Source organism: Lissotriton vulgaris, chromosome 7 (assembly GCF_964263255.1).
Source record: "Lissotriton vulgaris chromosome 7, aLisVul1.2, whole genome shotgun sequence".
Taxonomy (NCBI): domain Eukaryota; kingdom Metazoa; phylum Chordata; class Amphibia; order Caudata; family Salamandridae; genus Lissotriton; species Lissotriton vulgaris.
In genome coordinates, this window is record NC_141695.1 from 402,962,842 (window position 1) to 402,976,793 (window position 13,952).

The 13,952-nt window shown below is 51.4% G+C and overlaps 2 protein-coding genes across 3 annotated transcripts in view; both read left to right on the plus strand.

Annotated features, from left to right (window-relative positions):
- The window catches only part of LOC147701741 (outer dynein arm-docking complex subunit 1-like), a 235,418-nt gene that overhangs the window by 195,067 nt on the left and 26,399 nt on the right, over window positions 1-13,952 (plus strand). The window lies entirely within an intron of this gene.
- Window positions 7,082-9,508, plus strand: LOC147701742 (uncharacterized). The gene has a single exon (XM_086928388.1). The coding sequence runs from the start codon at window positions 7,082-7,084 to the stop codon at window positions 9,506-9,508; it is 2,427 nt and encodes an 808-aa protein (XP_086784514.1).

Consider the following 13,952-nt stretch of genomic DNA (forward strand, 5'->3'; position numbering starts at 1 on the left):
GACTCAAAACAGAACTGAACTACCTCCAGTTCAGAAAAACCCTAAAGACTCTTCTTTACCCACAAATATAATCCCGTCAGACGGCAGAAACCTTTGGAGATGCAGGTTTAGCGCTGGGATGCTCTCTGAGTTACTACGCGCTCTATAAAACTATTAAATAAATAAATAAATAAACTTACCAAGATGCCGCTGAATGCCAAGACATACTTACACGTTATATATATTTTGAATTGTGTAAGCGATGGCATTGTAACACGGATCCTGCTTTAAAATGTGACCTGCAGCAATGTTTGGTTTGTATGGAACAAAAAAAAAAGGTAAAATGCAATAAAGACTTTAAAAAAAACAAAAAAATCGGACACCCCACCCCCATGCCACCTTCATCTGATTGACTGGCGGCGGCCCGACTCTCCCTGTTGAATGAGAATGACGGGATTTTCTGACCAAAGGAGCTATAGAGATCATTGTACATCAGAAGTAGGTTGTGGTTGCTATTCCTGCTACTTTCTGGTGCAGAAGAAAAACACAGGCCTCCTCCCAATACTAGATCTACGCCGTCTCAACTACTTCCTGAAAAAGGAGAAATTCAGAATGCTCATTTTGGCTCAACTCCTTCTGCCCTGGACCCTGGAGACAGGATGGCAGCACTTGACCTGCAGTACTCATATTTCCATATATATGTCTGCTGGCCCACAGGCATTACCTTCAGTTCACGTCAGTGGCGTAACGAAACTTGAGGCCCCCCCCCCTGCAAACTACAGGGAGGGCCCCCCCATTCTCCTTTCTATTCTAGAGCTCTCAGGCCAGCAACCCACCATACTGCAGGGGATGAGGGGCTATTGTTACGCCACTGTCACCAATGCAGCCATTATAAGTAACACTGGATGGTGGAGTTAAAGGTTGGGCTTAGTCTGCCAGCAGGCTATCATAGGTGGTGGTCCATTCATTACAGGGTCCCTGCCATCAGTGGGCCCGGGAAGTTTGCCCAATTTTAGGTGGGTTTCCTGATGCAGACTCCTGTCATGATATACAACATCGGGCCCACTCATCGTTCAGTTTTGACAAAAGTGCATCCACTGCTCCTTCTTGTTTCCGTTTTAAAACATTAGACAATGCGACAATGCAGTATTTCAAAAGCAGATGTAACTACAAAGAGCACATTTTGATAATTCATTTTTATTAGTAGACAATAGCAATCATAAGAGGCATTGCATAGATTCATACACACTTTGATCCCAATTCCATCACAGTCTCTCTCTCTCTCTCTCTCTCTCTCTCTCTCTCTCTCTCTCTCTCTCTCTCTCTCTCTGTCTGTCAGTCAGTCAGTCTCTCTCTTTCAGTCAGTCAGTCTCTCTCTTTCAATCAGTCAGTCTTTCTCTCTCTGTCATTCAGTCTCTCTCAGTCAGTCATTCTCTCTCATTTAGTCAGTCTGTCAGTCAGTCAGTCTCTCTCTCTCTCTGTCAGTCAGTCAGTCTCTCTCTCTCAGTCAGTCTCTCTCTCAGTCAGTCAGTCTATCTCTCTCTGTCAGTCTCTCTCTGTCAATCTCTCTCTCTGTCAGTCTCATTCTCAGCCTCTCTCTCTCAGTCAGTCAGTCTATCTCTCTGCCAGACTCTCTATCTCACTCTTTCTGTCGGTCTCTCTCAGTCAGCCAGTCTCTTTCTCAGTCAGTCTCTTTCTGTCAGTCAGTCTCTCCCTTTCTGTCAGTCAGTCTCTCACAGTCTCTCTCTCTGTCAGTTTCTCTCTCTCAGTCAGTCTCTCTCTTTATCAGTCAGTCTCTCTCTCTGTCAGTTTCTCTCTCTCTTATTCTCTCTCTGTCAGTCTCTCTTTCTGTCAGTCAGTCTCTCTCTCTGTCAGAGTCCCAGTCTCTCGCTCTCTCTTCGTCATTCTCTCTCTCTTAGTCAGTCTCTCTCTCAGTCAGTCTCTCTCTCTCAATCAGTCTCTCTCAGTCAGTCAGTCGCTCTCTCTCTTAGTCAGTCAGTCTCTCTCCCTGTCAGTCCCTCTCTCTGCCAATCCCTCTCTGTCAGTCTCGTTCTCAGCCTCTCTCTCTGTCAGTCTCTCTCCCTGTCAGTCCCTCTGTCTGTCAGTCTCTCTCTCTGTCAGTCTCTCTATCTCTTCTTTCTGTCGGTCTCTCTCAGTCAGTCAGTCTCTCTCTCAGTCAGTCTCTCTCTTTCTGTCAGTCAGTCTCTCCCTTTCTGTCAGTCAGTCTCTCACAGTCTCTCTCTGTCAGTTTCTCTCTCTCAGTCAGTCTCTCTCTCTCTCTCTGTCAGTTAGTCTCTCTCAGTCAGTCTCTCTCTCTGTCAGTCTCTCTCTCTGTCAGAGTCCCCGTCTCTCTCTCTTTTAGTCAGTCTCTCTCTCAGTCATTCTCTCTCTCAATCAGTCTCTCTCAGTCAGTCAGTATCTCTCTCTCTTAGTCAGTCAGTCTCTCTGTCAGTCCCTCTCTCTCTCAGCCTCTCTCTCTCAGTCTCTCTCGCTCAGTCAGTCTTCCAGACAATCTGTCTCTCCCTCTGTCAGTTTCTCTCAGTCAGTCATTCTCTCTCTCTCGCAGTCAGCCAGTCTCTCTCAGTCAGTCTCACTCTCTCTCAGTCAGTGACTCTCTCTGTCAGTCTCTCTCTCTGTCAGCCAGTCTCTCTCTCTCTGAGTCTATCTCTCTCTCAGTCAGTCTCTCTCTGTCAGTCTGTCTCTCCCTCTGTCAGTCTCTCTCTCAGCCAGTCAGTCTGTCAGTCTCTCTCTCTCTCTCTCTTAGTCTCTCTCTCTCGCCTTGCACCCTTCTCTACCTTGCACCCTTCTCCTCTCTGCCTTGCACCCTTCTTCCCTCTGCCTTGCACCCTTATCCTCTCTACCTTGCACCCTTCTCCCCTCTGCCTTGCACCCTTCTCCCCTCTGCCTTGCACCCTTCTCCCCTCTGCCTGCACCCTTCTCCTCTCTGCCTTGCACCCTTCTCCCCTCTGCCTTGCACCCTTCTCTACCTTGCACCCTTCTCCCTTCTGCCTTGCACCCTTCTCCTCTCTGCCTTGCACCCTTCTCCCCTCTGCCTTGCACCCTTCTCCCATCTGCCTTTCACCCTTCCCCCTCTGCCTTGCACCCTTTTCCCCTCTGCCTTGCACCCTACTCCACCTCTGCCTTGCACCCTTTTCTACCTTGTACCATTCTCACCTCTGCCTTGCACCCTTCTCCCCTCTGCCTTGCACCCTTCTCCCCTCTGCTTTGCACCTTTCTCCTGTCTGCCTTGCACCCTTCTCCTCTCTCCCTTGCACCCTTCTCCTCTCTGCCTTGCACACTTCTCCTCTCTGCCTTGCACCCTTCTCCCCTCCACCTTGCACCCTTCTCTACCTTGCACCCTTCTCCTCTCTGCCTTGCGCCCTTCTCCCTTCCGCCTTGCACCCTTCTCCTCTCTGCCTTTTGCCCTTCTCCTCTCTGCCTTGCACCCTTCTCTCCTCTGCCTTGCGCTCTTCTCCCCTCTGCCCTGCACCCTTCTCCTCTCCGCCTTGCACCCTTCTCTACCTTGCACCCTTCTCCTCTCTGCCTTGCACCCTTCTCCTCTCTGCCTTGCACCCTTCTCCCCTCCGCCTTGCACCCTTCTCTGCCTTGCGCCCTTCTCCTCTCTGCCTTGCACCCTTCTCTCCTCTGCCTTGCGCTCTTCTCCCCTCCGCCCTGCACCCTTCTTCTCTCCGCCTTGCGCCTTTCTCCTCTCTGCCCTGCACCCTTCTCCCCTCTGCCTTGCACCCTTCTCCTCTCTGCCTTGCACCCTTCTCCCCCTCCGCCTTGCACCCTTCTCCCCTCCACCTTGCACCCTTCTCTCCTCTGCCTTGCGCTCTTCTCCCCTCCGCCCTGCACCCTGCACCCTTCTCCTCTCTACCTTGCACCCTTCTCCTCTATGCCTTGCACCCTTATCCCCTCTGCCTTGCACCCTTCTCCCCTCTGCCTTGCACCCTTCTCTACCTTGCACCCTTCTCCTCTCTGCCTTGCACACTTCTCCCCTCTGCCTTGCACCCTCCTCGCCTCTGCCTTGCACCCTTCTCTACCTGCACCCTTCTCCCCTCTGCCTTTCACCCTTCTCTCCTCCACCTTGCACTCTCCTCCTCTCTGCCTTGCACCCTTCTCCTCTCTGCCTTGCACCCTTCTCCCCCTCCGCCTTGCACCCTTCTCCCCCTCCGCCTTGCACCCTTCTCCCCCTCCGCCTTGCACCCTTCTCCCCTCTGCCTTGCACCCTTTTCCCCTCCGCCTTGCACCCTTCTCCCCTCCGCCTTGCACCCTTCTCCTCTCTGCCTGGCACCCTTCTCCCCTCTGCCTTGCACCCTTCTCCCCTCTGCCTTTCACCCTTCCTCCTCTGCCTTGCACCCTTTTCCCCTCTGCCTTGCACCCTACTCCACCTCTGCCTTGCACCCTTTTCTACCTTGTACCATTCTCACCTCTGCCTTGCACCCTTCTCCCCTCTGCCTTGCACCCTTCTCCCCTCTGCTTTGCACCCTTCTCCTGTCTGCCTTGCACCCTTCTCCTCTCTGCCTTGCACCCTTCTCCTCTCTGCCTTGCACACTTCTCCTCTCTGCCTTGCACCCTTCTCCCCTCCGCCTTGCACCCTTCTCTACCTTGCACCCTTCTCCTCTCTGCCTTGCGCCCTTCTCCCTTCCGCCTTGCACCCTTCTCTACCTTTCACCCTTCTCCTCTCTGCCTTGCGCCCTTCTCCTCTCTGCCTTGCACCCTTCTCTCCTCTGCCTTGCGCTCTTCTCCCCTCTGCCCTGCACCCTTCTCCTCTCCGCCTTGCACCCTTCTCTACCTTGCACCCTTCTCCTCTCTGCCTTGCACCCTTCTCCTCTCTGCCTTGCACCCTTCTCCCCTCCGCCTTGCACCCTTCTCTACCTTGCACCCTTCTCCTTTCTGCCTTGCGCCTTTCTCCTCTCTGCCTTGCACCTTTCTCTCCTCTGCCTTGCACTCTTCTCCCCTCCGCCCTGCACCCTTCTCCTCTCCGCCTTGCGCCTTTCTCCTCTCTGCCTTGCACCCTTCTCCCCTCTGCCTTGCACCCTTCTCCTCTCTGCCTTGCACCTTTCTCCCCCTCCGCCTTGCACCCTTCTCCCCTCCACCTTGCACCCTTCTCTCCTCTGCCTTGCGCTCTTCTCCCCTCCGCCCTGCACCCTTCTCCTCTCTACCTTGCACCCTTCTCCTCTATGCCTTGCACCCTTATCCCCTCTGCCTTGCACCCTTCTCCCCTCTGCCTTGCACCCTTCTCTACCTTGCACCCTTCTCCTCTCTGCCTTGCACACTTCTCCCCTCTGCCTTGCACCCTTCTCGCCTCTGCCTTGCACCCTTCTCTACCTTGCACCCTTCTCCCCTTCTGCCTTTCACCCTTCTCTCCTCCACCTTGCACTCTCCTCATCTCTGCCTTGCACCCTTCTCCTCTCTGCCTTGCACCCTTCTCCCCTCTGCCTTGCACCCTTCTCCCCTCCGCCTTGCACCGTTCTCCCCTCCGCCTTGCACCCTTCTCCTCTCTGCCTGGCACCCTTCTCCTCTCTACCTTGCACCCTTCTCCCCTCTGCCTTGCACCCTTCTCCTCTCTGCCTTGCACCCTTCTCCTCTCTGCCTGGCACCCTTCTCCTCTCTACCTGCATCCTTCTCCCCTCCGCTTTGCACCCTTCTCCTCTCTGCCTGGCACCCTTCTCCCCTCCGCCTTGCACCCTTCTCCCCTCCGCCTTGCACCCTTCTCCTCTCTTCCTTGCACCCTTCTCCCCTCCACCTGGCACCCTTCTCCTCTCTGCCTGGCACCCTTCTCCTCTCTACCTAGCACCCTTCTCCCCTCTCCCTTGCACCCTTCCCACCCAATGGAGGGGGCTGCCACCTGGAACAATGGCACCATTTCAAAAGTATGATAGACTAGGGCTGGCCCTGACTGGGCCCCCACCAGATGCACTGGCGATCCGGGGGGGCATGGTGCATTCTAACAAGAGTGCTTACCTGAGGGCACCATTTTGCTGCCTCATCCCTTCTCATATGAGCATTGCCCTGGAGAATGCTGTCTCTGGGTCCCCAACCCCATCCTTTTTCCGGGCCTGACACCTCTGACTGAAGAGAAACAATGTAAGTTGTTACATTGTTTCTCTTCAGTCAGAACGAGGGGTTCAGTGCAGGCTGCAGACAGCCTGCATATGAATTAGAGGGAGAGAGGTTTGCTTTAGCGCAAGCCTCTCTCTCATAGCTCTCACCGAAGAGCTGAGGGGCCCCCTTCATTTACTGAAGAGAGTGGAGCCCCCCCCCCCCACACCGCGGTGGCAGCGGGGGCTTTTGTTACGCCCCTAGTTCACGTTGGGCCAAGAGCAATTTCAGTTTATTGTGCTCCTGTTTGGCCTACCAGTACCCCTCAGGTGTTCACCAGTGTGATGGTGATGGTGGCTGCCCATCCATGGCGGTCAGGGGTTCCAGTCTTTGCCTACCTGAACAATTGGCTATTGAAAGCGGGCTTGCCCCAGGCAGCCGTCTTGTGCTTGGAGATGCATTTCATCTTAAGTGGAGCTCAGGACTCCCAACACGCCTTTCCGCTGATGCCACTCATGCCCAGAGTTCTCAAGAAAATAAGGAACGAGATAGCCCAAGTCATTCTTGTGGCTCTGGATTGGGCACTAAGCGTATGGTTTCATGAATTACTGAGCATGAGCATCAGTTATCCGATCAGGCTGCCCCTTCGGGAGGATCTCATGTCACAGCAATAGAGCAGGGTTATCCAGTATTTGGGTGTCTTTCGTCGAGACGGGAGCCTCCGGTATATAAAAAAGTAATGTCCTATAGACATACATATAAGGGACTAGGCCTAAGGATCTCACCTTAGTGTCCTATCTACGTCCTTATGTAAGAAGGACCAAAACAGAGTAGGCCCAAGGGTCCCACCTTGGTAGCCTATCTGTGTCCTTTTGTAAGAAGGACCAAAGTAAAGAGAGCCAACCAATCAGCTACCACCTCCTTCTAGAACCTTCCTGTCAGGAGCCTCAGTCTCTCAGATTTTCTACCGCACGTTGTGCTAGGGAGTCTCCACCTGAGTTCTCCTCAGGAAACTTGCTTCTTTCTTAAAAAACGAATTTATCCAACTTCTATCGTTATGGCTGACAGCCAGAAAAAAGGTCTCTTTAGAGCCTGTTCTTCTTGCAGTAAAAAAAGGCTCCATGTAGAGGACAAACACGAAACCTGTTTATATTGCCTCTACCCTCAACATCAAGCCAAGGACTGCAAGATATGTAGAACCTTCTCAAACAAAACCCTGAAGGACCGAGAAGGACGCTTACTACTATGGTTAAACAGACTGAAGAACAAACCTGAAAGCGACTTGGTATCAGAAGGTGAGAGTATGTCTGGTACTTCGCAGATCTCCTTGAAGAGGCCAAGGGTTACTTCCCCTAGCCCCTCAGGCACCCCTCCTAAGAAGGCTTCCAGAAAGTCTTCAGAGGGCAGAACACCAGTGTCTGACAAGGACCTTCCTGTCTCCAGGAAGCAGCCGCAGATCTCGACGACGACGACAACGTCAATGGTCACCTCAGCGCAAAGAACCGTCTCGACGTCGACGACGACAGTGTCGACGACGACGGCATCGTCGGCAACTTCCTCGACGACAAGGACGACACCTTCATCGTCGGCGAGTAGACCTGTGCCGTCTACCATCCCAGTCACCTCATTGACGACTAAGATTGTGCCGTCGACGACGAGATCGACGTCGAAGACACCGACGACGACTCCGTCGACGAAAACTGTGACGTCGACGAAGCCTCTCTCGTCGACGAAGAGTATTCCATCGACGACGGAGAAATTGCTGTTGACGAGGACCACGTCGACGAGAGCACCGTCGATGGAGACACCGTCGACGAAGAGTAAATTACCGTCGGCGAAGGAAATTTCTACTGCGGCACCGTCGACACAAGCGTTGACGACCGCAGGCACATGGAAAGAGTCTGAGCTACTGTCGCATACCATGGATGCCCAGACATCCCATATCACAGTTAAAATAACGAAAAAGCCAATCACGCCAGACCTGACGTCACCCAGTAAGGTGCAACAACTGACTCCATCCTGCCTATTGGAAGATGAAGAGTCGGAGGAGGAGTTATATACACAGGCCACTAGCCCATCAGACTTGGTGCTTAAGTGCCAAAGCACAGACGAGGAACAGGAAGAGGAGGAGCACGTAGAACAGACTGTCCACACTCAGGTACACACACAAGTAACACCGATGGTGTGCCTACCGGCATCCATTGTCTCGGATTTGCAATTCCTCATAAAGGACTACAAAGAGCGGTTCCCAGAGAAAACAACTACACCTGCATCTCCAGTTGCACAGGTACCTGCTCCTGTGCCTAGACATAAGCCTCCTCCTCTAGTACTTTCTAAAGACCAGGAGCCAACACAAGACATTCTCTCGTCCGACGACGAGGAGAGAGATCAAGAAGAAGGTGAGGTCCGTGACGACGAATCAGACCCTGATGCAGACCAGGACTACGTCGCACATTCCCCGGCCTCTCCAGAACTACAGTCTTCGGAGTCACCACCTGTAGACATTGGTGGTTTCCATAACCTCATAGAGCGGGCGGCCAAACGGTTCCATATGTCTATGGAAACCCAGGAGACTGAATGCTTCCTTTACGATTTTAAGGAACCTACAAAGAAGACGACTATGTCAATCCCGATCATTGACTTCCTCTGGAAACAAGGCAAACGACTAATGCAAACGCCAGCTTCAATTCCTGTGGTAGTGCCCAGGCTTGATAAAAAATACAAAGCAACCTCATCGGCGCCAGCATGCCTCAAGGGTCACCCCAAAGCAGACTCTGTGGTAACCCAAGCGGTGCAGAAAAACTTGCGTAATCCATCTTCTCCTTTGTCGACGCCACCTGACAAAGAAGGCAGAAAACTAGATACCATTGGAAAACGTTTCTCCACCACGTCAGCAATGACGGAGAAGGTGGCGAATTCAATAGCACTTCTGGGCCGCTACAACCGTCAACTCTGGGCAGACATCGCACCCTACCTAGCTAATCTGCCAGAGGATTTAAAGGAGGAGGCACATTCGCTTCTCCTAGAGGGCCAAACATCTGCCTCTGAGCTGATTGACTGTGCAATAGACGTCGCCATGACTGGCTTCAGGCAGCTGTCAGGTGCCGCTGTTCTGAGACGACAAGGCTGGCTCAAGGCCACCTCCTTCCGTCAGGAAGTACAAACAAAAATCATCGATATGCCCTACGACGGCCAACATCTCTTTGGCGAAAAAATCGACGAGGCCCTCACCACTATCAAAAAGGACACAGATACGGCCAAAGCTCTGGGAACTCTGCAATTCAGGAACCAGTCCTTTCGTGGTAACAGAGGAAGAGGACAACCTGCATATAGAGGCTCCTACCAGAATAGGTCCTCCTACCCGTACACCCAGAGCAAAACGCAGTACAAACAGCGACAAGGCCAGACAGGACGTCAATCTTCCTACAATAAGTCCAACTACAGGGGAAAAAATCGAAAAAGACCTGCTGGCAACCGTCAATGACTCATTCCAATGGCCAGTCCATCCACCATTGCATTTTTTAAGACTTGGAGGGAAACTCACATTCTTCCTAAAAAATTGGCAAAAAATAACAACAGATCGGTGGGTGTTACAACTCATCCAATTCGGACATTAACTAGAATTTGTCTCAATTCCCCCAACAACACCACCAGCCAAACGGTCCCACAGACACCTACGGCTGCTTCTTCAGGAAATCGCTTCCATGCTTCAAAAGGGAGCGATAGAGAGAGTTCTCAGGCCCAAAAAGGGAAAGGTTTCTACTCCCATTTCTTCCTAATTCACAAGAAAGGAAAAAAGTGGAGACCAATCCTCGACATCAGAGCGCTCAATGTGTTCCTAAAGAAACAGTTGTTCCGTATGGTCACACTACAGGAAATCCTGGGCCTCCTAGAGGAAGGCGACTACATGACGTCCCTAGACCTACAGGATGCCTACTATCACATTCCTATCCTCAAGGGACACAGGAAGTACCTCAGGCTCGCAGTGGCAGGAGACCACTACCAATTCCGTGTTCTCCCGTTTGGCCTCAAATCCGCCCCACGGATATTTACAAAATGCCTCTCTCCTGTGGCAGCTTTCCTTCGTCAACAGGGTCACCAGGTTTTGCCATACCTGGACGACTGGCTGGTAAAGGCACCGTCTGTGACAGCCGCAGCCACATCCTCCAGCGCCTGTCTGAATATTTTCCGCCGCCTAGGCTTGACCCTCAACAGAGAGAAATTGGCACTGGAACTAAACAAAGTCATCACTTTTCTTGGAGCGACTCTGGACACGGAACGTGCAAGAGCTTTCCCCTCTCAGGAGAGAAAGACCAAACTCATCTCCTTGGCCACATCAGTGGCATCGAGAAAGACTCTACCGGTCCGCACCTTCAAGTCCCTCCTCGGCATGATGTCCTCATGCATTATGCTCATTCCCCACTGCCGTCTCAAAATGCGCCCTCTCCAGGAGGAACTAACGAGGCAATGGACACAAGCTGCGGGATCTTTCGAGGACCGCATACATGTCACACGAGCTATGGTCAACCATTTACAGTGGTGGAGGTCGCCCAGACATCTGTCACAGGGACTACCGTTCCTGCTTCCAGCGGAACCACACGTAATAACAACGGACGCATCCCTAGAAGGCTGGGGAGCGGTCCTCCAAGAACTCCAGATCAATGGCAAGTGGACGTCACAGGAATCCAAACTCCACATCAATCTACTGGAGCTAAGAGCGGTCTTTCTAGCCCTCCAAGGGTTCCTTCCACGCATCCGAAACTCCCCAGTGCTCGTCAGGACAGACAACACCACAACGATGCACTACCTAAACAAACAGGGAGGGACGCGATCACTTTCACTCTCTCGAGAATCGCAGAGAGTCTGGAATTGGCTTCTGGAGCATGGAATAACGTTAAAAGCCGAATACGTCCCGGGCAAGGAGAACATCTTGGCGGACGCCCTGAGCAGAGAGAGGTCACCATCCCACAAATGGGAACTGGATATGGAGATGCTGGAATATATCTTCGCCGAGTGGGGAACCCCGCAGATGGACCTCTTTGCCACCAGAGAGAACGCCAAATGCCCAACTTCGCAAGCAGGCTTCACCAACCAGGAACCCTCGGGAATGCATTTTCCATCAGGCCTTGCACATGCATCCATCAAAGTACATCTGGCAGCGATATCCAGGTTCACAAGAACTGCCAAGGGTCCATCCCTGTGGGCGGACAGACTTATAAAACAATTCCTTAAAGGTCTATTCAGATCCTTTCCACGACCAAGACCAATCCCTCCGTCGTGGCACCTCAACGTGGTCCTTCACCAATTAATGAAGCACCCTTTCGAACCCATCCATAAAGCAGACATCAAATTCCTTTCATGGAAAACGGCCCTCCTCCTGGCCCTAACCTCTGCCAGAAGGGTCAGTGAACTGCAGGCTCTCTTAATCCAAGATCCTTTTTTGCAATTCAGAGAGGACAGGGTCATTCTACGAACTAACCCCCGCTTTATACCGAAAGTCCCTTCGGACTTCCACCTTAACGAACCAGTGGTGCTCAAGTCGTTCTTTCCAAACCCAACTACTGCAGCTGAAAGAACCCTGCACTCATTAGATCTGAAGAGATGTCTCAAATTCTACATCGACAGGACACAACACTTCAGAAAGTCATCTCAGCTCTTCATTGCCTTTAGTAGACCAAGGAAAGGTATGCCCCTGACGAAACAAAGTATTTCAAGGTGGATTTCATCAGCGATCACCTTTTGCCACGACAAGGCCGGACGGCCTTTGGAGGCACGAGTCAAAGCTCATTCGACAAGAGCCATGTCCACGTCTGCGGCACTATTCGCTGGAGTGCCGGTACTGGACATCTGTAGAGCGGCGACCTGGAAGTCCCCGCACACCTTCACCAGGCACTACTGCTTGGATACTGAGCTGACGAAGGATGCAGAAGTGGGCAGAGCAGTGCTTCGCCATCTGTTCCAGTGAGGTGAGCCTTCTTACATCCCTCCATCCTTTACTGGTATGCACATTTCTTTTTCCTAGAATCTACATGACATTGCATGTTGGTGGTTTGCAGTCACGTGATATGTATTATCTACAGACTCATATATGATGTACCATCACAGAATGTGCATAATGCATTGCTTGCTACTCTGATTCAGGCATGTGAATCTATGAAAGACACCCAAATACTGGATAAGAAATGCGTTACTTACTTGTAACTGCAGTTATCCAGTATTAGTGTCTTTCATAGATTCACATGCACCCTCCCGCCTCCCCTGGAAGGACTCACCTGAATGAATGAATGAATGATTACGCATTTCTATAGCGCATGGTTACCCTGAGGCATCCCAGCGCTTAAGTGGTCCATTCATCTCCATTAATTTTAGCAGAACAAAAAGGTTTTCAACATTTTCCTAAACCTGAGGTGGTTCTCCTCCAAGCGAATAGCGTCCGGAAGATTGTTCCAAAGTTTTGCAGCCTGTAAAGAAAAACGCCTGCCCCCGGTACGGATTCTCCTAATCCTGGGGATTACCAATAGGTTCTTATTACTGGATCTTAGGGTTCTACATGTTTGATAAGGACGGAACAGGGGTAGAAGGATGTCCGGTCCAGAATTAGACAGGGCTTTATGAACAATAGTCATTGCCTTGAATTCGATCCGTTGTTGTACAGGTAACCAGTGCAGTTGCTTCAGTGCTGGTTTGGCAGAGGTTCTTCGTGGGATGTCCAGTAGCATTCGGGCAGCACAATTTTGGATGGTCTGTAAGATCTTGATTGTCCCTTTAGGGGCCCCTAGATAGACTGCGTTGGAATAGTCTAGGCGTGATAAGATCAGAGATTGTACTAGGATCCTTCTGGCCTCAAAGGGGAGTAGCCCTAAAATTTTTCTGAGTGATCTCATGAGGGCATATCCAGTCCCTGCTACCTTCCGAGCTTGGACCTGAAAGTTAAGGGCTGGGTCCAGCCAAACTCCTAGGCTTTTAATTTGCTCTTTAGGGATCGGAAGCTGCCCCAAGGAGTCCGGCCACCACTCATCCACAGAGGTAGGTGGTTTATGTCCCAGCATCATGACCTCTGTTTTAGCTCCATTCAGCTTCAAAAAAGACTCATTCATCCACTCATGGACTTTGCTAAGACAGGAGGATAAGTTGTTATGAGACGACTCCTGCCCGAACAGGGTGATGATAAGCTGAGTATCATCAGCATAGGTTACCAATTGTACTCCCCAGGGTAACACCACCTCAGCCAAAGGTCTCATATAGATATTAAATAGAGTGGGGCTGAGGGATGACCCCTGGGGAATACCGCATTGAAGCTGTATTGGTGGAGAGACGACATCGTCCTCAAACACAGAGAAGATCCGTTTGGACAGGAAGGATCGAAGCCAACTCAGTGTGGTCCCAGTGATACCTACATTACTCAATCTCTGAGTAAGAATCGATTGATTAACGGTATCAAAGGCCGCACTGAGGTCTAATAGTAGTATGGCCGCACATTTCCCTTCGTCCAAGATCTTCCTTGTTTCCTCAACTACTGCAATAAGGGCAGTTTCAGTGCCCTGTTTGCATCTGAACCCAGTCTGGGTGTGATGTAGCAAGTTATTATCTTCAATGAAAGTAGATAGAAGGGAATTGACGTGTTTTTCGGCAATCTTGCTAACAGTTGGCAACAAGGAGATGGGACGATAGTTGGCGCAATCATCAGGGTTGAGGTTGGGCGTTTTTTAGTAACGCCCTTACTCTTGCCTGTTTCCACATAGGTGGAACTACTCCAGCTGCCAAGGATGTATTAATCACATCCTGTATCACAGGAGCCACTGTGCCTGAGACTAGGTTAAGAATGGTTGGTGGAGCTACATCACTTGGTGATCCTGATTTCAGATTCCCCAGAAGCACTTGGGCCTTAGCGCCGTCTAGCGGAGAAAATTCTTTAAGCATAGGCAGGT

What these genes read in the sequence shown, in the direction of transcription:
- LOC147701742 (XM_086928388.1), top strand. Translation starts at nt 7,082, where the DNA reads ATGGCTGACAGCCAGAAAAAAGGTCTCTTTAGAGCCTGTTCTTCTTGC.